Consider the following 22,166-nt stretch of genomic DNA (forward strand, 5'->3'; position numbering starts at 1 on the left):
TCAGCGATGCCCCCTCCTTTCCACTGGGATAGCTGTACCTAGAGCAGCCTTTCTCAATGTCTTAATTATCAGAACCCTTGAAATCATTTTCAGGTCCCAGGGAATCCCTGCTAATATGTTTTATATATGCATAAGCCATGCTTCATTAGCGTAATCAGTAAATCACGTAAATTATATTAAAGGAATGGGACAGGAAATGTGTTAAGACTATAGGACATCTCTTCCTCTCCTCTACTTCATAATATAGGAGTGAGGTGTTCTGTAGTCTACAGAGAAAGCTGTTAGTACTTCTGACTCCTACACTATATTTTTTTATGTCCTCCTGACCCTGGATTCTGTGCATTATGTACTCCAGACCCTGTGCATTACTGTACATACTCCTGACCCCTGTGCTCTGTGAATTATGTACTCCTGACCCCTGTGCTTTGTGCATTACATACTCCTGGCCCTGTGCTCTGTGCATTATGTACTCCTGACCCCTGTGCTCTGTGCAGTATGTACTCCTGACCAGGGGAGGGCTGGCAGCCTTAGGCCTGGGGGGAATGTCCAGTCAAGTGGCCCATAGAACCAGCGGTGACAAAGTGATGTATCAGGGAAAACAATCTAAGGTTTTACATTAACACAAAGTTGGGTTAGGGACAGGGAGGACAATGTGGCCCTCCAGGGTCCATTTGGGACTTGTACCACCATGGCCTCCAGGAACTAAAGTGCAAACAAATCTCTGATTGAATCCCTCAGAGCTGAGGAAGCTGAGGACCTGACCCCCCCTGCAACTATTGAAGGACTACAAGTCCAAGCATTAACGCCTGAGATCTAAGGATGTGACCCCCCCAATTAGTTACGGAGTACAAGTCCTAACATGAACACCTGAGATTTAAGGATGTGACCCCCCTTGGATCTCATGGATTCATGCTGTGACCTGTAATTCTTCACTAGTGGGGGGGGGGGGTTGTGACACATCCTGAGTGCTGGGGAGTTCATGCTGGGACCCGTATTCCTTCACTTTGGGGGTCACGTCCTCAAAAGTGAAGGAGTAAAGCAAGTCCCAGCATGAACCCCAGAGATTTAAGGATGTGGCCCCTTAGATCCCATGGGTTCATGCTGTGACCCTTTGTCCTACACTATTTGGGGGGTGTCACACATCCTGAGTGCTGAGGGGTTCATGCTGGGGACCTATAGTCCTTCACTATTTTAAGGGCCGGGGGACACGTCCTCAGTTCTGAGGGGTTTAAGCTGGGACTGTGGGACCTGTAATAAAACAACCCCCCTATTGGAATCCATATATCCGACATCCTGAAAGGGGTTGTGTGCATGGATGGATGGCGGCAGCAGGGATTTGGGGGGCAGTTCCCACAATACATGGGCTGCCACATTTGTATTGTTGCCCCACACAACAGATCAGGAGGTCTGTGATAAGTAACCTGTGGCCGACCATGTTGCTGCTTCCAGAAAAGGGTCATCACCTTGCTCAGCTGCAGTGTCTTCCCAGCAGGGAAAGGGGAAATAATTCTTCCCTCTCAGGCTCCCTCCAACTCGTACTCACTGCCTCATGATCCCCTCTCATCTCCCTCGATGTCCTTTGCAGCCTCCTGGTGTTCTCTCCCCTCCCCCTGTGCATGCTGCGGGCTACAATCAATTCCTAGGCAATCACCATTTTTCCACTGGTACTTGGGACTACATATCCAATGATCCTCTCCTGCTCTGACACCTCCCTCTCATTGGCTCTGACCAGGGCCAATGAGCAAAGGAAGAGAGCAGACGAAAGGCAGTGTCTGTGTGAAGAGGAAAGGGAGGGGGAGGAAATCCCCCCGCAGCTGAAGGTTATATCCCTTCACCTAGCCTGTCAGTGTCAGTGCCGCTGCCTTGTCAATCCTGTGGCAGCAACGGCTGGTAGTATGTCCGTATGGGGGCCAGACATGGACTATAAAGCTGCCACCTGATGGGGTTGTTCAGCCAATTGCGGAACTGCGCCTCGATGTTCACCACTGGCAGCACAATAGCACATCAGCCTTTTTCTGGGGAATCAGAGCGGCCCAGGGGGCAATTTCATCCCTGCCCCCTGGCCCAGCCCGCCCCTGCTCCTGACCACCCCTGTGCTCTGTGCATAACGTACTCTTGACTCCGTGCTCTGTGCTTAATGTATTCCTGACTCTGGGCTCTGTGCATTACGTACTTCTGACTCTGTGCATTATGTACTCCTGACCCCTGTGATTTGTACATTATGTAGTCCTGACCCCTGTGCATTATGTACTCCTGACTCTTTACTGTCTGCATTACATACTCCTGACTCTGTGCTCTGTGTATTATATACTCCAGACTCCTGACTAGGGATGAGCTGGGTGTTCGAATCGAACGCATGTTCGACTCGAATACCCAGGATGACTGTGGCCAATTATGGCTCAGGGGGTTTAGTACATGGCCCACACTATACAAGGCCGCCTGCGCGGCGGCCTTGTGTAGTGTGTTGCGGCTCATAGAGAGAGATAGACGAAGAGACAGTAACTTAATTTCCTTTGAAGCTATTCCAATTACAGTCGGTGTATTGTGCCCCTGCACAGTGTACACCTGAAGCTACCCCAATTGCTGGTGTTCCGGTCCTATACCACAGGCAGCTGCAGCAGTTACAGTCGGTGTATTGTGCCACCTTCACAGTGTGCACCTAAAGCTACCCCAATTGCTGGTGTTCTTCAGATCCTATACCACAGGCAGGCAGCTGCAGTAATTACAGTCGGTGTACTGTGTCATCTGCACAGTGTGCACCTAAATCTACCCCAATTGCTGGTGTTCTGCTGATCCTATACCGCAGGCATCTCCAGTAATTACAGTCGGTGTATTGTGCCACCTGCACAGTGTACACCTGAAGCTACCCCAATTGCTGCTGTTGTTCTGGTCATATACCACAGGTAGCTGCAGCAGTTACAGTCGGTGTATTGTGCCACCTGCACAGTGTGCACCTAAAGCTACCCCAATTGCTGGTGTTCTCATCTCCCTACAGGTCATTAGTATGTCTGGAAGGCCAAGAAGGAGAGGCAGACAGTCACAAGCCAATAAAAGAGGGCAAGCGGGCTCTGTGTCTAGAGGCAACAGTGCTGGTCGTGGACGCGGTGCATCCTCATCAGCACGTGGCCATGGGACACGCTTGTCCTTATTTTGGGCAGTTGGACGTGTTGAGCTGCAACATGCCGAAGACTTGGTAGAGTGGATGACCAAGCCCTCCTCATCCTCTCTCCCCCAGGCTCAGGGTACTGGCAAAGCAGCTGCCAACGCGGCTTCTTCCCTCGTCTCAATGGCATTAGTCACTCCTTCCCTAGACCCACCATGTCCTCCTGAGGAGTCCCCCAAACAGTTTGAGCACAGTGTTGGGTACATGCTCCAGGAGGATTCCCAGCATTTTGAAGGCTCTGATGATGATACCCAGGTAGAGGAAGGCAGTAGCGTGAGCCCAGAGAGAGGGATGCCCAAGAAGGACAGCAATCTGGCAGTCATGTTCCACCAGCTGCAGTATACTGCCAGGTTTGCTCCAGTGATGAAGAGGGAGGAGATGATGAGGTCACTGACTCCACGTGGGTGCCTGATAGGAGAGAGGAGGAGGAGGAGGAGGAGGAAGCACATCTCCAACAAGGCAGGATGCCCTCCAGGGGCCATCTTAAGGGCAGCACACCGACTGAATCACACTGCAGAGCTCTGCCTGTGCAGGGTGCTGCGTCTGCGCGTTATTCCAATTTCTTTGGTGTGGGCCTTTTTTTAGATGAGTGCATCAGATCGCACCGCTGCTATTTGCAAAATATGTTTCAAGCATATTTCGCATGGCCAAAACATCAGCCGCTTGGGCACCACATGCTTGACCAGACATATGTTGACCTGCCATGCAGCTCATTGGCAAGCGTACCTTAAAGACCCACACCAAAGAACAAAGCGGACCTCTCCTTGCTCCTCATCAGCTGGGATCTCCAACCCCACTATACCTTCAGTCCTCTCTGAAACCTGCACTGAGAGGAATGAAGGTGTAGAATTAGGTGTGTCACAGCCAAGTACTTGCGGGCAATCTGCTAGCGGTACACGGACGTCCGATTGTAGCAGGCAAATGATCCTGCTGATAGCGTGGAAGAACATTTTTGGTTCTGGGCACCGCCACCAGTGGCTAAGGCCCAATTTTTCAGCCCCTGCTTAACAGGGGCGTGTAATTACAATTTTTGATGCAATACTTTGCAGCAGGGCTCATTCCTGTGCTCCAACTAGAGTATCTGTGAGGGGTTGCAGTGTCGTGGCACCAGCACCAGTGCCTAAGGCCTAATTTTTCTGCCCCTGTTTAACAGGGGCGTGTAATTACAATTTTTGATGCAATGCTTTGCAGCAGGGCTCATTCCTGCTCTCCAATTAGAGTTTCTATGAGGTGTTGCAGTGTTGTGGCACCAGTGCCTAAGGCCCAATTGTTATGCCCCTGTTCAACAGGTGCATGTAATTACAATTCTTGATATAATAGTTCACAGCAGGGCCCATTCCAGCGCCCACCAAGAGTAACTGTGAGGATTTACAGTGTTATTGCACCAGCACCACCACCACCACCACCACCAAAGGCCCAATTTTTCTACCACTGTTCAACAATGGCATGTAATTACAATTCTTGATATAATAGTTCACAGCAGGGCGTTCCAGCGCCCACCAAGAGTCACTGTGAGGGCGTACAGTGTTGTGGCAACACTAACACCTTAGCCCACATTTCTGCAGAGCATATAGGGCAGGCCCCTACTTTCAAACATCCAACTTACAAACGTCTCCTACTTGCAAACGGAAGGAGACAACAGGAAGTGAGATGAAATCTACCCCTAAGAAGGGAAATTTTCTCCTGTAAGAGTTGATATGGGAAAAATGTGTCTCCTCTCTCCACTGATGCTTTATCCCAATCCTTGTTTTACTAAAAAACCCAAATTTTCAAAAAACATTGGTCATTGGGACAGAAAGTGAGGTGAAATCTTCTGAAGAGGTGCACAGATGGAAAAAAATGTTAAAGGGGTGATAACCCTTCCCTATGTTTTCCAAAAAGCTTAAAAATAGATTTTCTGACTGGAGTTACACTTTAAAAATGTACCACTTCAAAATTACAAACAAATTCTATTTAACACCAAACCTACACAGTCCCTGTCTTGTTTGCACCGCCAGTATACTGCTGTTCTGAGTATAAAGGGCCTGGGGGCCCCACGCCTTTCCTTTTTTTAATTTGGGTACGGGGTTCTCCTTAATATCCGTACAAGACCCAAAGGGGCTGGTAATGGGCAGGGGGGGGGGGGCTACCCATGCCATTTTTCTCAATGATTTTCATCCATATTGCCGGAACCAGACATTACATTAAAACCGCAAGTAGTTTTAAATGACTTTTTCCCGTTAGAAATGTCATTTTGTGCAGGGACTAACCACGGGAAACACATGCCACTTCACAGGCATACTATAGACACCCCCCAGGCACGATATTTAAAGGAATATTTCACTTTTTTTTTACTTTAAGCGTCATTAAAATCAGTGCTCCTGAAAAAACTGCAGTTTTTAAAACTTTTTTTTTGCATTGATACATGTTCCCTGGGGCAGGAGCCGGGTCCCCAAACCCTTTTTGAGGACAAAAACTTGCATATTAGCCTTTCAAATTAGCACTTTTGATTTTGAAAGTTTGAGTCCCATAGACTTTAATGGGGTTCTAAAGTTTGCGTGAATTTTCGGTCCGTTCACAGGTTCTGGTGCGAACCAAACCGGGGGGTGTTTCGGCTCATCCCTACTCCTGACTGTGCTCTGTGCATTATGAGCTCCTGACCCCTGTGCATTACGTACTCCTGACTCTGTGCTCTGTGCATTATGTACTCCTGACTCTGTACTCTGTGCATTATGAACTCCTGAACCTATACTCTTGGCACTATGTATTCCTGACCCCGTGCTCTGCGCATTATGTACTCATAACCCCGGTGCTTCGTGAGTTACATACTCCAGACGCCTGTGCTCTTTTTTTATGTCCTCCTGATTCCTGCATTTTGACGTATCTACTCCTGACCTCTGAAGTCTATGCATTACGTACTCCTGACCCTGTATTCTGTGCATTATGCACTCCAGATGCCTGTGCTTTGTATGTTATGTATCCCTGTCCCCTGTGCTTTGTGAGTAAGGCTCCATTCATACCTAGGCGATTTGCATTCCAAATCACGGCAAAACACAGGATGCGTTTGTGATGCCATTACTTCTTAATGGCACCCTAAACATAGTGGGATTTTGCCACGTGATAAATCTTGCGGCAAAAAAAGCTCCTGCTCCTTTGTTTAAGAAGTAATGGCATTGCAAACAAGTCCCATATTTTGCCGTGATTTGGAATCACAAGCAGAAAGCAGAAACACTGCTTGTGATTCAAATTGGCTAGGTGCGAATGAAGCTTAAAGTACTGCAGACTACTGTATTTTATGTTTTCCTGAACCCTGCATTTTATGAATTATGTACTGCTGGCCCCTGCATTCCATGCATTACATATTTCTTGCAGTCTTTATGCTATATTGTATAGTATATACTCCAGACCAAACTGTTCTCAACTAGTACCATTTGCTGAGTACTGCCCAACTGTTTTAACAAAGTTCTTCTTTAGGTGGATTCAGAAAAAGTGTCTATAGTCTACGTGCAAAAAAATCATCTAAATTCTCACATACATCTAAAAATCATCATTTTTTTTGCTAGAAAGTTACTTAGAAGCCCCAAACATTACATATTTTCTGACAGCAAAAGCCCTGGAGAATAAAATGGTGGCTGATGCAATTTTTTTTATGTAAGTTGATATTTGCGCAGCATTTTATCAAATGCAAATTTTCTGAAAAAAATACACTTTAATTAATTTTAGTGCGTACAAGCAAAATATAATACCCATTTTTTTGGTATAATATATAAGACAATGTTGCGCAAAGTAAATAGATACCTTGACGCCATGTCACACTTTCAAAATTAGCAACAATCTAGCAACAAGGCAGGACGGGATGATGCCACCTTTGGGAGTTTTTCAGCCAGGCTTCAGGGGAAACATAAATGGCCTACATCTATAGCAAGTGCATTATTCAACTTTAGTCAAAGTATATACAGGTGTCCCTTACCAGCCTAGGCAGCTTTATTGGTAAACGGGAACTAACCCTTTAAAGCATATTTAGTGCGTACAAGGACTGTGGCACATGTGTGACATGTATACAGTAAATAGAGCCAGGTGTTGGATTCCTTTGATTCCTTCCAGCTGTTGTGCAATTTAGCCACACCCACGATTCACCACACACCTATCAGAGCTCTACTCTGGGTGCTCCAGGTCTGTCGCAGTCCCAGCAATGCCCCCACTTCCAGCGACAACTGTGTACATCAGGGTTGGGCAACTGCGGTTCTTCAGCTGTTGTGGAACTAGTCTCATCATGCCTCTGGGAGTAACTGTCAGTCTTCCCATCATGCTTCTGTGAGTAACTGTCAGTCTCCCCATCATCCCTCTGCCTCTGGGAGTAACTGCCAGTCTTCCCATCATCCCTCGGCCTCTTGGAGCAACTGTCAGTGTTCCCATCATTTCTCTGCCTCTGGGAGTAACTGTCAGTCTTCCCATCATGCCTCCACCCCTGGGAGTAACTGTCAGTCTTCCTATTATCCCTCTGCCTCTGGGAGTAACTGTCAGTCTTTCCATCATGCCTCTGCCTCTGGGAGTAACTGTCAGTCTTCCCATCATGCCTCTGCCCCTGGGAGTAACTGTCAGTCTCCCCATCATTCCTCTGCCTCTGGGAGTAACTGTCAGTCTTTCCATCATGCCTCTGCCTCTGGGAGTAACTGTCAGTCTTTCCATCATGCCTCTGCCTCTGGGAGTAACTGTCAGTCTTCCCATCATGCCTCTGCCTCTGGGAGTAACTGTCAGTCTTCCCATCATGCCTCTGCCCCTGGGAGTAGCTGTCAGTCTTCCCATCATGCCTCTGCCTCTGGGAGTAACTGTCAGTTGTCAGTATTCCCATCATGCCTCTGCCCCTGGGAGTAACTGTCAGGCTTCCCATCATCCCTCTGCCCCTGGGAGCAACTGTCCGTCTTCCCATCATCCCTCTGCCTCTGGGAGTCCTGCTTGTAACTGTCAGTCTTGCAATGCCTCATGGGATATGTAGTTCCACAACAGCTGGAGGCCCGCAGTTGCCCACCCCTTGTCTAAATGCTTGCTGCAATGTGTGACCAGGAGGTTGTAAATGCAGACAGTTGAGCTGTGGTTTTATTGCTCCCAAACTCCCAACTGCCCCGACCTAATCAAGGGCATGCAGCCGCTTAGGACAGTAAGCATGCCACAGCTGTAATGCCAAGCGTGACCCGCTCAAGAGTATGGAGCTTTGCCACAGCCCCCCTGCAATGCATACAATTTCGGTGTGGTGGGTTGCCATTTTCATAGTTAAAACAGGCAGTGAGGAGGCAACAGGCACTTTTTAGAGGGTTAATTTGGAATAACACACATAGGAAGGAGTTTCAGTGCGATTTGCTCTTTCTTGAAAAACCTACTCCCTCCCACTTCCTTTTGTATCTGAAGACAGGAAGTGAAGGAAAATCTCCCCTTAAAGAAACACATACACAAAAAGAGCACTCAGCACTCTGGAGGATTTAACCCTATTCCACCCAGAACCAAAAAGCCTTTACTTTCCGGTATACTTTAAATAAAAAATAAAATAAATGATTGGTTGAACATAATTACAACTATTTTAGCAGGTATCACAGTGTACATAATTGTTTCCACTATATTTCCAGTCCACAGTTTATTTCTAACAAGTAGGGTACAAATTAAAGGACACTTTCTATGTAAACCACAACTTCACAAACTCCAAGGTGTACTGAGGACAGTGAGTACCCCTCACACCCCCCCTGTAAGATGAAGTCATCAGCGCCTACAGCGACCCCTGCGGCCGGAGGAGCGCACAGCCTGTCACGTATTAACCATCGGCAAGGCAACGCGTGTCGTCCCGCCCACCGGCCGCCGGCAGACCAATCAGCGAACGCCCTGTTGGCTGAGCATGGTTTCCCCGGTCACACTACGTCAGCACTGTCCAAGATGGCGATGTCCATAGAGCGGTGGCAGCAGCGTTCAGTGGCCGGGCTGTGCTCGGTGCTGGTTCTATTCTGGAGCCTGAGCTGTACCGGGGCGGAGGACGACAAGCCGCCTCACCGCAGGTTCGAGTACAAGTACAGCTTTAAGGGGCCCTACCTGGTGCAGTCTGACGGCTCCGTCCCCTTCTGGACTCACAGTGGAAGTAAGTGCTGAGGGAGAGGGACTGTGTACACCACCCCATATATATATATATATATATATATCTAAAAAAAAAATATACACACACATTCTCTCTACCTGGGGGAGACACCCCCATATATACTCCACCGGGGGAGAAGACAGCCCCCCTTATACACTCCACCGGGGGAGAAGACAGCCCCTTGTATACACTCCACCGGGGGAGAAGACAGCCCCTTGTATACACTCCACCGGGGGAGAAGACAGCCCCTTGTATACACTCCACCGGGGGAGAAGACAGCCCCTTGTATACACTCCACCGGGGGAGAAGACAGCCCCCCGTATACACTCCACCGGGGGAGAAGACAGCCCCCCGTATACACTCCACCGGGGGAGAAGACAGCCCCCCGTATACACTCCACCGGGGGAGAAGACAGCCCCCCGTATACACTCCACCGGGGGAGAAGACAGCCCCCCGTATACACTCCACCGGGGGAGAAGACAGCCCCCCGTATACACTCCACCGGGGGCTGGGGGAGAAGACAGCCCCCCGTATATACTCCACCGGGGGCCTGGGGAGAGACACCCCCATATATACTCCACCGGGGGCCTGGGGAGAGACACCCCCATATATACTCCTTGTGAGGCAGACACCCCCCTACATAGCCCTCCTTAATACATACGCTTCCTATTTATCCATCATGTGAGGAGACCTTTATAGTATCTATGTCCTGAGGGCAGACATTCCTGATATGGCTCTGCTGGGAGCACATAATACCCTACGGCCTTGACCTGTCAGCAGACATTCCTCTGCATGTCAGTGTGGAGAGCAGACGTCTCCTGAATGGCTGATGAATACAGACGTTACTTTTACACCCCGGGGACGTATACCTGATCTTCTTCTTTGTCTCTCAACATCCTCTCTCAGATAGCAGCAACTAAGGTGGGATGAAGATATTCTGAGCTCTGATAGATGAACACTGCCGACCACCGATATCTGCTGAAGACATCCCCGGCAGGGGGAAAGACCCCCCCCCCCGTATATGCCCCACTGACAACCCCCCCGTATACCCCCTCCAGATCACATCTGGCCCCCATATTTGCTCTGCAGGGGGCAAGACACCCCCCTTCCAGATCACTGATCCCCCCCATACACCCCCTCCGGATCACTGACACCCCCCGTACACCCCCTCTGGATCACTTACACCCCCTCTGGATCACTTACACCCCCTCTGGATCACTTACACCCCCTCTGGATCACTTACACCCCCTCTGGATCACTTACACCCCCTCTGGATCACTGACACACCCCCCGTACACCCCCTCCGGATCACTGACACACCCCCCGTACACCCCCTCCGGATCACTGACACACCCCCCGTACACCCCCTCCGGATCACTGGCACCCCCCGTACACCCCCTCCGGATCACTGGCACCCCCCGTAAACTCCCTCCGGATCGCCCCCCCCCCCCGTAAACCCCCTCCGGATCGCCGGCACCCCCCCTGTAAACCCCCTCCGGATCGCCGGCACCCCCCGTAAACCCCCTCCGGATCGCCGGCACCCCCCCCCCGTAAACCCCCTCCGGATCGCCGGCACCCCCCCCCGTAAACCCCCTCTGGATCGCCGGCACCCCCCCCGTAAACCCCCTCCGGATCGCCGGCACCCCCCACTGTAAACCCCCTCCGGATCGCCGGCACCCCCCACCCCTGTAAACCCCCTCCGGATCGCCGGCACCCCCCCCCCTGTAAACCCCCTCCGGATCGCCGGCACCCCCCCCCCCTGTAAACCCCCTCCGGATCGCCGGCACCCCCCCCCCCTGTAAACCCCCTCTGGATCGCTGGCACCCCCCCCTGTAAACCCCCTCTGGATCGCTGGCACCCCCCCCTGTAAACCCCCTCCGGATCGCTGGCACCCCCCCCTGTAAACCCCCTCCGGATCGCTGGCACCCCCCCCTGTAAACCCCCTCCGGATCGCTGGCACCCCCCCTGTAAACCCCCTCCGGATCGCTGGCACCCCCCCTGTAAACCCCCTCCGGATCGCTGGCACCCCCCCTGTAAACCCCCTCCGGATCGCTGGCACCCCCCCTGTAAACCCCCTCCGGATCGCTGGCACCCCCCCTGTAAACCCCCTCCGGATCGCTGGCACCCCCCCTGTAAACCCCCTCCGGATCGCTGGCACCCCCCCTGTAAACCCCCTCCGGATCGCTGGCACCCCCCCTGTAAACCCCCTCCGGATCGCTGGCACCCCCCCTGTAAACCCCCTCCGGATCGCTGGCACCCCCCCTGTAAACCCCCTCCGGATTGCTGGCACCCTGCTATAATATACCCCCTCCCGAGGACTGGCACCCTGCTATAATATACCCCCTCCCGAGGACTGGCACCCTGCTATAATATACCCCCTCCCGAGGACTGGCACCCTGCTATAATATACTCCCTCCCAAGGACTGGCAGCCGGCCATGATACCGCTCCCGAGGACTGGCACACCCACCACCTATATACCCCTCCCAGGGGGACAGGCACGCTCCTATATGACCCCCAAGGGGACAGGCAACCCCATATATACCCCTCTGAGTAGTTAGTTAAGAAATATGGCCACCAGGGATGGACTTAATGCAGGCATCCCTGGTGGCAATGTGTGCTCGCTCATGATGCCTGCCAGTGCCTCCTAATTGGTGATGCCAATCAGTGCCACTCAGTGCCCATATGTACCACCTCATTGGTGCCACCTTATCAGTGCCTGGCAGTGAAGACTCATCAGTGCTAATCAGTGAAGGAGAAAACTTACTTGTTTAGAAAGTTTTATAACGGAAACAAAACCGTTTTTTTGACATTTTTCGGTCTTTTGTTTATCAAAAAATAAAAACCGCAGAGGTAATCAAATTCCACCAAAAGAAAGCTCTATTTGTGGGAAGAAAATTATAAAAATTGGCATTTAAACAGCGACAGCGCTGAAAATTGGCCTGGGCAGGAAGGTGCCCGGTATTGAAGTGACAGTGAAACCTAGAAGCTGATTGGGTACTATGCACAGCTGCACCAGATTCTGACCCTTGATAAAGTCACGTGACGTGACACAACGCGTCGTGAAGAGCCAGTGATGTCATCTGAGGTGTCTTTGTGAACACAACAGATGCTGTGTGTGGAACGCTTTGAGCGACTGATTGTTCATAAGCGATGGTGCTGATCATTTTACATGTGAGTGAATCGGCTTGTGATTGTATGAACTATTACAATGATCATTGCGCAATGATTGTTTTCTTTGTTTTTATGATATATAAGCCAATCAGTGAGCATATTGAAGAACTAGAGAAATCTATGTAAAAAGTGAAAAATGAAAGGAGGATTGAGCCTGAATACCTGAAGTATTGTGGACATTGTTTACATTTGAAAAGAGTTTCCCTTGTGAATATATTGAGTACACTTTATACATACTACTTTATTTAGTGCGTTTCTGGGGACTAGTGAGATCATATTTTATATATCTATCATTTTTTGGAGCTTGTGATGGTGCATGTGTTCTCATTTTGATTAATGAGCACTAGTTTTCACAGTATTCATTGGTGATCATAATGGTGGTATGATCATCATATAGCACACAGCACTTTGTATATTGCACGCCACTGTGGTATGATCAGTGTATATATATATATATATATATATATATATATATATATATATATATATATATATATATATATATATATAGGCACTCTGCACTTTTTATACCTCATATATTGCACTTTATTTTTGATGTGTGCACTTTAAAATAGAAAGTTGATTGCAGCGCACTATTGCTAGCTACTTATATATTTTTTAGGGTGTCAGAACACTATGATGATGGTTGTAGCTCAATCATTTAGGTTTTTTCTATTTTTTTTTTTTTTCTACTAATATTTAATACCACATCAGCACACCTTTTGTGCACCAGATTCTGTGCACACTAGTTTGTGTTCCTTCCCCACCCGGATTTGTAGAAAAGCCAACAACTGGTACAGAAGTATTGAGAATATGTTTTGAATTTGTGTCTCCAGTAACTATTGCTTTCTGTGAGATAAATTCTGAAGAACATATTCTCTCTAAACTGTATCTTTTTTAATCAGCATTCCCCTGAGAATATCTGTGGGGTTGGCTATGCACCACTGATTGACACGTGGTGGTTTCAGTTCCCCTCATATCTGATCTATCCTAACGCTGATGTGTCCCTATTTGCCATGCGGCAGTGTCGGTGTACTAATATTTGTACTGAGTGAGCTCGTGGACTCTGACTTAGAAAACAATTCGAAACTTGCAGAGTGATTGTATAAGCATGGTGTACTGTGAACAGCTTGTAGTTGTATCTTTTTAATTTAAACTTCTTTTTATCTATTGGTGTGAGTGCCGGTTCATACTATAGTGACTTGGGATCCGACTTGGATGTCCTCAAGTTGCTGGACATAAGAAATGCCATAGAAGTAAATGAGAGGCATCTTCATGTACACTACTGGAGTCTCTCCGACTTCAGAAAAGGTTCCTGTATTACTTCAAGGAGACTTGTACCCATAGAGGCCCCTTTTCAGACCTGCGGATCCGTATTTAGCCATCCGCTTGTCAGTGGATGATTATGGACCGCATGTCCATTTTCATCCAATCTGCCAGACGGATGGAAAATAAGACATACATCCGTCTGGATTTTGCAGAGCGGATCAGATGTCACCGCTGACATCCGTCACTCCATAGAGATGTATGGAGCGACCGTTCAGAACCGCCTGAAAAAACTGACTGGCGGATCTGAATGGTCCGCATGTTACATAGTTAGTAAGGTTGAATAAAGACACCAGTCCATCCAGTTTAACCTGAGTGAGTGTCTACAATTGTCCCTATCCCTGTACATTGCACACTCGCATTGGTCCCTACCCTCAAGGATCCCACAATCCAAGGTCCCCATTCATATACTAGGGTCAATTTCGGACAGAAGCCAATTAACCTACCAGCATGTATTTGGAGTGTGGGAGGAAACTGGACTACCCAGAGGAAGCCCGCACAGGGAGAACATGCAAACTCCAGGCAGGTAGTGTCCTAGTCGAACCAGCAACCCTTTTTACTGCTAGGTGAGAGTGCTGCCCACTATCCCGCTGTGCTGCCCACTATCCCGCTGTGCTGCCCACTATCCCGCTGTGCTGCCCACTATCCCGCTGTGCTGCCCACTATCCCGCTGTGCTGCCCACTATCCCGCTGTGCTGCCCACTACACCACTGTGCTGCATGTGTGAAAGGGGCCATAGATTTCAATGGAAGTTGCCTCCAAGTCGAATCTCCATCTAGATTTCAATGGAAGTTGCCTCCAAGTCGAATCTCCATCTATATTGAAGTGACTTTACAGGTAAAAGAAAATAATTTACACAACTTGGTACGTCCCAAGTTTGCCCAGGCAACCCCCTCCCCCCGCAGAGCTGGTTATTCTGTGATTGGCCACAGCCAAAGTTGCCTGTCCTGGAGGCAACTTTAAGTCGCATTGTAAGTTGCACAAAGTTGCCTCCAAATCGCCTTGCAAAGTCTCTGTGTGACCCGGCACTAAAAAGAGTGATGGGCAGTTTTCAAACTTAAAGAGGTCCAGGCTGGGTGAAAAAAAAAATTAAATGTCAACAGATACAAATACTGCAGCTGCTGACTTTTAATATTTGGCCACTTACCTGTTCAGGGAGTCGGTAATGTCGGCACCCCAGCTTATTATTGTTTAAATTCCTTGTAATAGGAAGAAAAGTGATCAAAAGAGGACAGTGTAAAAATAAAATGTAAAATAAATGAGAATTTTTTTTTTTAAAGCACCCTGTCCCGCGGTGCTCGTGCGCAGAAGTGAACACATAAGTTATTAGCGCCCGCATATGTATATGGTGTTCAAACCAGACACATGAGGTATCGCCGCAATAATTCTAACACTAGACCTCCTCTGTAACTCAAAACTGGTAACCTGTAAACATTTTTAAACGTCGCCTATGGAGATTTTAAAGTGTCAAAGTTTGTCGCCATTTGACAAGCGGGCACAATATTGAAGCATAACTTGTTGGGTATCGATTTACTCGGCGTATTATCTTTTACAATTAAAAAAATTGGGCTAACTTTACTGTGGGTTTTTTTTTTTTTTTTTTTTTTATTAAAAAAGTGTGTTTAAAAAAAAATTGCATTTGTAAGACTGCAGAGCAAATACAGTGAGACATAAAAGTATTTCAAGGCCCGCAATTTTATTCTCTAGGTTGCCTGAAATAAAAATGTTTGGCGGTTCTAAGCAAATTTTCAAGCAAAAAAAAAAATTATTTTAACTTGTAAACAGGTTTGAAAAATAGGACCGGGTCTCAAGTAGTTAAACAATGCAGAGCTCTGACCTGACAGCTGGGATGTGATGGGTTTTCTTTACCTGCAAAGCAGGGAATAAAATCCAGCACATCCCTTTAGTAAAAGCACCACACAGTACACACATTAGGCATACGTTTAACCCTTTGATCGCCCTAGATGTTTAACCCCTTCCCATCCAGTGTCATTAGTGCAGTGACGGTGTATATTTTTACATAGTGCCAGTTAGGCCTGGTTCACACCTTTGCATTTTTAAGTGCTTTTTCAGTTTTGCAGAAATGCACTACAGTCCATTTAACATGGTTTGCTATAGATGTAATTCACATCTATGCATTTTATGGAAAGGCCAGCAAGTTTTTTTGTTACTTTTGCGCAAACCAATCTACGCTTATTGGGAAAATAAGAATTGGCCTACGTTTATGAAGACATTTCATTTTTTAACGTTTTTTTAATTTGATATGTTTTATAGCAGAAAGTAAAAAAAAAAAATACCGTTTTGTTTTTTTTCTCCAAAATTTTGTCTTTTTTTTTTTTTTTTTGTTTTTTTGTTTATACCGCAAAAAAAAAAAAAGATGCAGAGGTGATCGAATACCACCAAAAGAAAGCTCTACTTGTTGGGAAAAAAATTACAATATTGCATAATTGTGGAATTGTCAGTTAAAGTAATGCGGTGGAGCATAGCAACGCAATGGCCTGGTCATAAACGGGGTAAATTTTCCAGAGGTTGAGTGGTTATAAATAGACAACCACACTTTAAATTCAATAATGACTTTAATAGTTATTGCACTGAGTTTAATATTACAACAAGAGAAGTGCAATAATTTATACCATGCAATTCCTCTCAGTGGCAGGACAGCAGTGATATTGTGTTACTGCACTTTGTAGACATTTGTCTCTTTATACAACATTATTAAGAAGGGTTGTGTGCTTTTCAAAGTAAACCAAGACATTACCTGTATTGCCAGACTGGATAGCTTTCATTATGTATACACATTTAAATATAACCGGTTTATAATGATTCATCAGATCATTGTTTTATTCATGCTGAAGATGTAATTGCATCATTTGCTTGGCAGAGAGGACCTGGCAATAAAAGTTAGACCGTCTTAAAGGAGACCTGACTTCGTAAAACTGACAACATGGAGGGTTAAGAACAGGTACCAGAAGAGAAGCACTTTATTTTATTTTTTTCTTCTTCATGAGCTGTCTGTCCCTAGAACGAATTCTAGAACTACAAGGGTGCTCAGTAAAATTTAAAGAAAGGGTACTTTTAATTTGTTTTATCTTTTTGTTTTTTTAATGTCTGGCTTATTGCGTTTAACCACTTGCCAACCTCAATACGTATATATACGTTGCAGTTTGCAAGTGGTTTACCGGGATTATGGCTGAAGATATCGACCATAACCCTATATTATTATTATTATTATTATTATTATTATATATATATATATATATATATATATATATATATGTATATTTTTTTTTTTTTTTGCAGCTAATGGCTGGCTTTCACATGAAAGTGGTCCGAGCGGCTCATGATGGAATGCTTTCCGAAGCAATGGGAAGTGTTCCGGTGTTTCTTGGGCTTACCGTTTACAGTGGTTTGCTCAAAAAATGATCCAGGGGTGCAGCCGACTGTTCCCATAGGTGATCAGAGAGTAGATCCTCTTTGATTGCCTCTATAGCCTTGAAGGACTGGGCTGACATCGTGATGTCACGTCCAGGCTGGAAGTAATTTTATTTATTTTAAGCAAAAGATCAAAAAAATAACATTTTTTAAAAGCAATAGATCAAAAAAAATTAAGACATTTGGGGTCTCTTCGACCCCAGATAGCTTCGTAAAGAGGACCTGTCATCCTTATTTCTATTACAAGGAATGTTTACATTCCTTGTAATAGAAATAAAAGGGATAAAAATAAACAGTAAATAAAATTGAAAGTGCCCCTATTCCTCCATGAATCAAGCACATACGCAAGTAAACCGTGTTCGCACCACACATGTGCCGTATTGAGTGAGAGAAATAATTCTAGCACTAGACCTCCTCTGTAACGCTAAACAGGTAACCTGTAAAGACGTTCAAAACGTTGCCTGAAACTGAGCTGCAGCACGGTGGCCAATAACAGGACAGGTTCCACTCAGAACAGGCCTTGCCATGATGGACCAAAGAAGTTGCTCGGACATGCTCGGCATCATATCCAGAGGTTGTCTTTGGGAAATGGATGTATGAGTTTTGACAACATTTCTGCAGAGGGTGGGGGTCAGCCTATCAGTGATCAGACCATATGCTGCACACTGCATCAAATTTGGTATGCATGGCTGTCATCCCAGAAGGAAGCCTCTTCTAAAGATGATGCACAAGTAAGCCTGGAAACAGTTTGCTGAAGACAAGCAGACTAAGAATATGGAGTTCTGGAACCATGTCCTGTGGTCTGATGAGACCAAGATAAACTTATTTGGTTCAGATGCTGTCAAGCGTGTGTGGGGGCAACCAGGTGAGGCATACGAAGACAAGTGTGTCTTGCCTACAGTCAAGCATGGTGGTGGGAGTGTCATGGTCTGGGGCTGCATGAGTATTGCCGGCACTGGGGAACTACAGTTCATGGAGGGAACCATGAATGCCAACATGTACTGTGGCATACTGAAGCAGAGCATGATCCTCTCCCTGTGGAGACTGGGCTGCAGGGCAATATTCCAACATAATGACCCCCAAACACACCTCCAATATGACCACTGCCTTGCTAAGAAAGCTGAGGGTAAAGGTGTTGGATGGGGAATGGAATCCCCATGCTTCTGTTTTTAGCGGACTGGATCAGATGTAGGCAGGTATAAACACACGTGTCCATTTTACATCAGTCTCTAGAGAGAACAATGGTTGGTCCAATTGGGCCGTGTGAAAAACGAAAAGGCAGACCCGATCGGTGTGCTTGTGTGGAAGGGGCCTAAGGCCTTGTTCACACAGGGCATACACAGCGTACCTTTACAGGGATGCATAGGTGTTCCGTGCATCTCTGTGCAGGCAGTCCCATTGATGTCATTTGGGATGTAGCACCTGCACAAACAGAGCAGTTTCCCCCAATCCATGTAGGTCCGCATGCATGTCCCTGAGCTCACACTGCCAACGTTCGGAGTCATGTACCCACACGGATGTCAGATAGGGAACAGCAGCTATGCCTGTGCAGCCGTTGCCTCCCAATTGATATAAAAGGGACTGCCTGTACAGGGATGCATGGAACACTTATTCATCCCTGTGCAGGTAAACATGGCCCCCTCCTTGGGCATACACTTTAGTATGCCACGTGATGATGCTTTAGTAGCAATTTAGCAGGAATTTTGTAAGTTTTAAATTTGTGTTTATGTGCACTATTAATGATTTTAGTGTATTTTTAGCAAAAATTTTCTTTTGATAAACACTTGTCAAATATCGCGCTGCCTTTAAAAATCTGTAGCACCTTCTTTCAGTTCTACTGGCCGTATGGTTTGGGGGTCTTTTTTACCAATTCTGAAGGCTGTAAGGGAAAAACGAAAACCTCCAGATTTTTTGGAGAAATTTTTGGGTACGTTCAATTTTCACCACTTTGCAAAAGGAACAATTTAAAATGTACAAATATTTATTTATTAAGTGCATACAGGTTAAGCTTTTATATTTAGTAGGGATTTAGCAGGAATTTTGTAAAATTAGCTGTGTTTTTATATGCTACTAATAGTTTTAGTGTATTATTATTTATTTTTCTTTTTTTTGTGAATATATTGATTTGATAAAAATTTGCACAAATACTGCAGGGTCTAAAAAAAAAAATCAGAAGCACCTTTTTATTCTAGAGGTCATATGCTTTCAGAAAATATATAGTTTTGGGGGTCTTTCACAAATTCTGAAGGCTGTAAGGGAAAAATGAAAATTTGTATGTTTACATTTTTGCGTACATTCCATGTTCTCCATTTTGTAAAAAGGCGCAATGTAAAAATTACAAATATTTGTTATTAACTCAATACAGGTTAAGCTTTTATATTTAGTAGGAATTTTGTAAAATTTGCTGTGCATTTATCTGCTAATCATGAATTTAGTGGATTTTTTGCAAAAATATTGTTTTGATAAACATTTGCGCAAATATTGTGGGACCTTAGAAATCAGTGGCACCACCTTCCCCCCCCCCCCCCCCCTCTACTGGTCATGTGCTTTCACAAAATATATGGTTTGTTGGGTCTTTTAAAAACTTTGAAAGCTGCAAAGGAAAAATTGCAAAAATGTCTGCCCACCTGAGTGTACAAAATGGAGCACAGGGCCTGGCAGCGAAAGGGTTAAAATGTATCTTTATTTTTTATTTATTTTTTTTTCATAAAAATTACATTTGAAAAAATGGACTGCGCAAATAACGTGGCATAAAAAAATGCAACGATTGTCATTTTATTCCTTAGGGTCTCTGCTAAAAAAAAAAAAAAAAAGTATAATGTTTGGGGTTTCTTAGTAATTTTCTAGCAAAAAATACTGATTAAACTTGTAAACAGTGCCAGAAAAAGCCTGATTGGCAAGTGGTTAACATTCGCCAGCTTTACCTTAGGGCCGGTTCACACCATAGAAATGCAGTCCGGATGCTCTCCAGATGTTTTTTCTGCGTGCGTGTTTTTTGTATGCATTCTTGATGCGTTCCAGTGCGTTTTTTGGTACAGTGCCTTTTTTTTCCCCCCTTTTAATTTTTTTTAATTCATTTTTTTTTTTTTTTTTTTAAGCAAGGACGTGTGTTCTAGTGTGTTTTTGATGCTTTTTACAGCATTTTAGTGCAGGAAAAAATGCAGTTCAACTTTTTTTTTTTTTTTTTTTTTTTTTTTTTTCTAGAAAGCACTGGTGTGAACTATGCCATTGGAAATCCTTTAACCTACTTTCCATGTGTTTTTGATGCAGAAAAAAAACGTACTGTGGTGTGAGCTGACCCTTAAAGCGACCGTGTGGCTAAAGTATTACAGCTAAAATAAGGGTCCTCTGGTAATTTATATAAATACCTACCTCCTCCAGTGCCTGCCCGGCTGTAACAGAGATCCCGCAGAATCTAACACTTCCAGAAGTGTAGATTTCCTACTCCACGGTTGTGCTCAGTGATTCAGTCCACTGATGACATAGTGGTCAGCAGGGACAACCACAGAGCTCTGTGGGGGACCAGAAATCTGAAACTGTCAGATTTGTCCAATCCTGAAGCTGGGGTGAATTCCATGTAAACTAGTGATAAAAACGAGAAAATTATTGCTGAAAGCAACCTATTAGGTATTGCCTTTTAATTTTAGTAGAAATGTAAAAAATACTGATCTGTCACTTTTGCCAGCACCTCTCCTCCTCCTTTTTTTCTTTCCTCTCTTTTAGTTGTCTGCCTTGTAACAAATTGGCACCAAAAGACTTTCCTGTGTTTTTAGTGCATTGTATTTGACTTGTCATAACTCATATTCCTCTACAATGGTAACCAAGCCTGCTGTTGTCTTTCTAGATGCCATTCCCAGCGCTGATCAGATCAGAATTACCCCATCCCTAAAGAGCCAAAAAGGATCTGTTTGGACGAAAACCGCATCGAGCTTTGAGAACTGGGAGGTGGAAGTGACTTTCCGGGTAACAGGACGTGGAAGAATAGGCGCTGATGGGCTGGTAGGTGCCTGCCTTTTACCTGGGTCTCTTTTTTAAATTAAAAACATTTTTTTTCTATCAACAATGTTTGAAAATGCAAGTAACGTTTTATGAGTTTTTAGGGCATTAAAGCATAAATAACATTCCAGCCACACAGCTAAATACAAGCTTGAAGTGAATGTCAGTTCTTTTACCTTGCAAAATATCTTTAAAGGGAAAGTCCACCCTAACACTAAAATTGCTACATCTTGAGACATCCACGATATATAAGCCTAACCTATCTAGCACTATAAAGAAGAAATCGGTATACATACTGTTTTTGAAGCCAATTCTCCAGCGGCGGAAGCTCTGCAGAGGACACAGCCAACAATGGCTGTGAAATGAATGGGAAGTGACGTCACCCATAGACTTACTATGGGGCTTCCGTTGTCAGTGTTGTCCTCTGCACCATCCTCCACAGCGAAGCCGCAGCTGACCGCTCAGCGTGGGATCGGGTCTGATCGGCTTAAAAAAAAGGTATATGTTTTCTTCTTTAAAGGATTGTATAGGTTAGTGTTAGATCGTAGATGTAGATATTTTAGTGTTAGGGTGGGCTTCTCCTTTAATTCCGTTTTTTTTTTTTTTTTTTTTTTTGCATATGACCTATGATATGCTTTAAAGTGTAAACCCTCACATATACCCAGTGAAGTGAACAGCCTCAGATGATACACAGGGATGAAACAAATCTCCCTATATAAGTTTTACATGTATATCTGTTGTCTTCATCTTGCTATATTCTTTAGAAAGTGCACATTGTGTTAGAAATGTTCTCTTCCTGTTCAGCAGCTGGAGTGTAATCTTGGCATACGCTGTGTGACAGCTGATTGGAGGAAAGGCACAAACCCCCACTTCACATAGACAAAGGAAGGAATGTGCAGAGCTGTGCTGTGAATAGACCAGCTCTCTGGTAATCTGTTTATTTATAGCACCAAACCCAACATAAATTTCAGGCTGGTTTT

The 22,166-nt window shown here is 45.6% G+C and overlaps 1 protein-coding gene across 1 annotated transcript in view; it reads left to right on the forward strand.

Moving 5' to 3' along the window:
- The first annotated feature begins 9,035 nt into the window (after positions 1-9,035).
- LMAN1 (lectin, mannose binding 1) overlaps positions 9,036-22,166 on the forward strand; it is a 66,703-nt gene continuing 53,572 nt past the window's right edge. Inside the window, exons 1-2 of the mRNA XM_077462908.1 lie at positions 9,036-9,263; positions 21,035-21,189. Coding sequence (XP_077319034.1) covers positions 9,065-9,263; positions 21,035-21,189 — 354 coding nt within the window. The 5' untranslated portion in view covers positions 9,036-9,064. The remainder of the gene's footprint in view (positions 9,264-21,034; positions 21,190-22,166) is intronic.

This window comes from Lithobates pipiens, unplaced genomic scaffold (genome assembly GCF_037356315.1).
Source record: "Lithobates pipiens isolate NorthernLeopardFrog02 unplaced genomic scaffold, aLitPip1_a1.2 Scaffold_3, whole genome shotgun sequence".
Classification (NCBI taxonomy): Eukaryota; Metazoa; Chordata; class Amphibia; order Anura; family Ranidae; genus Lithobates; species Lithobates pipiens.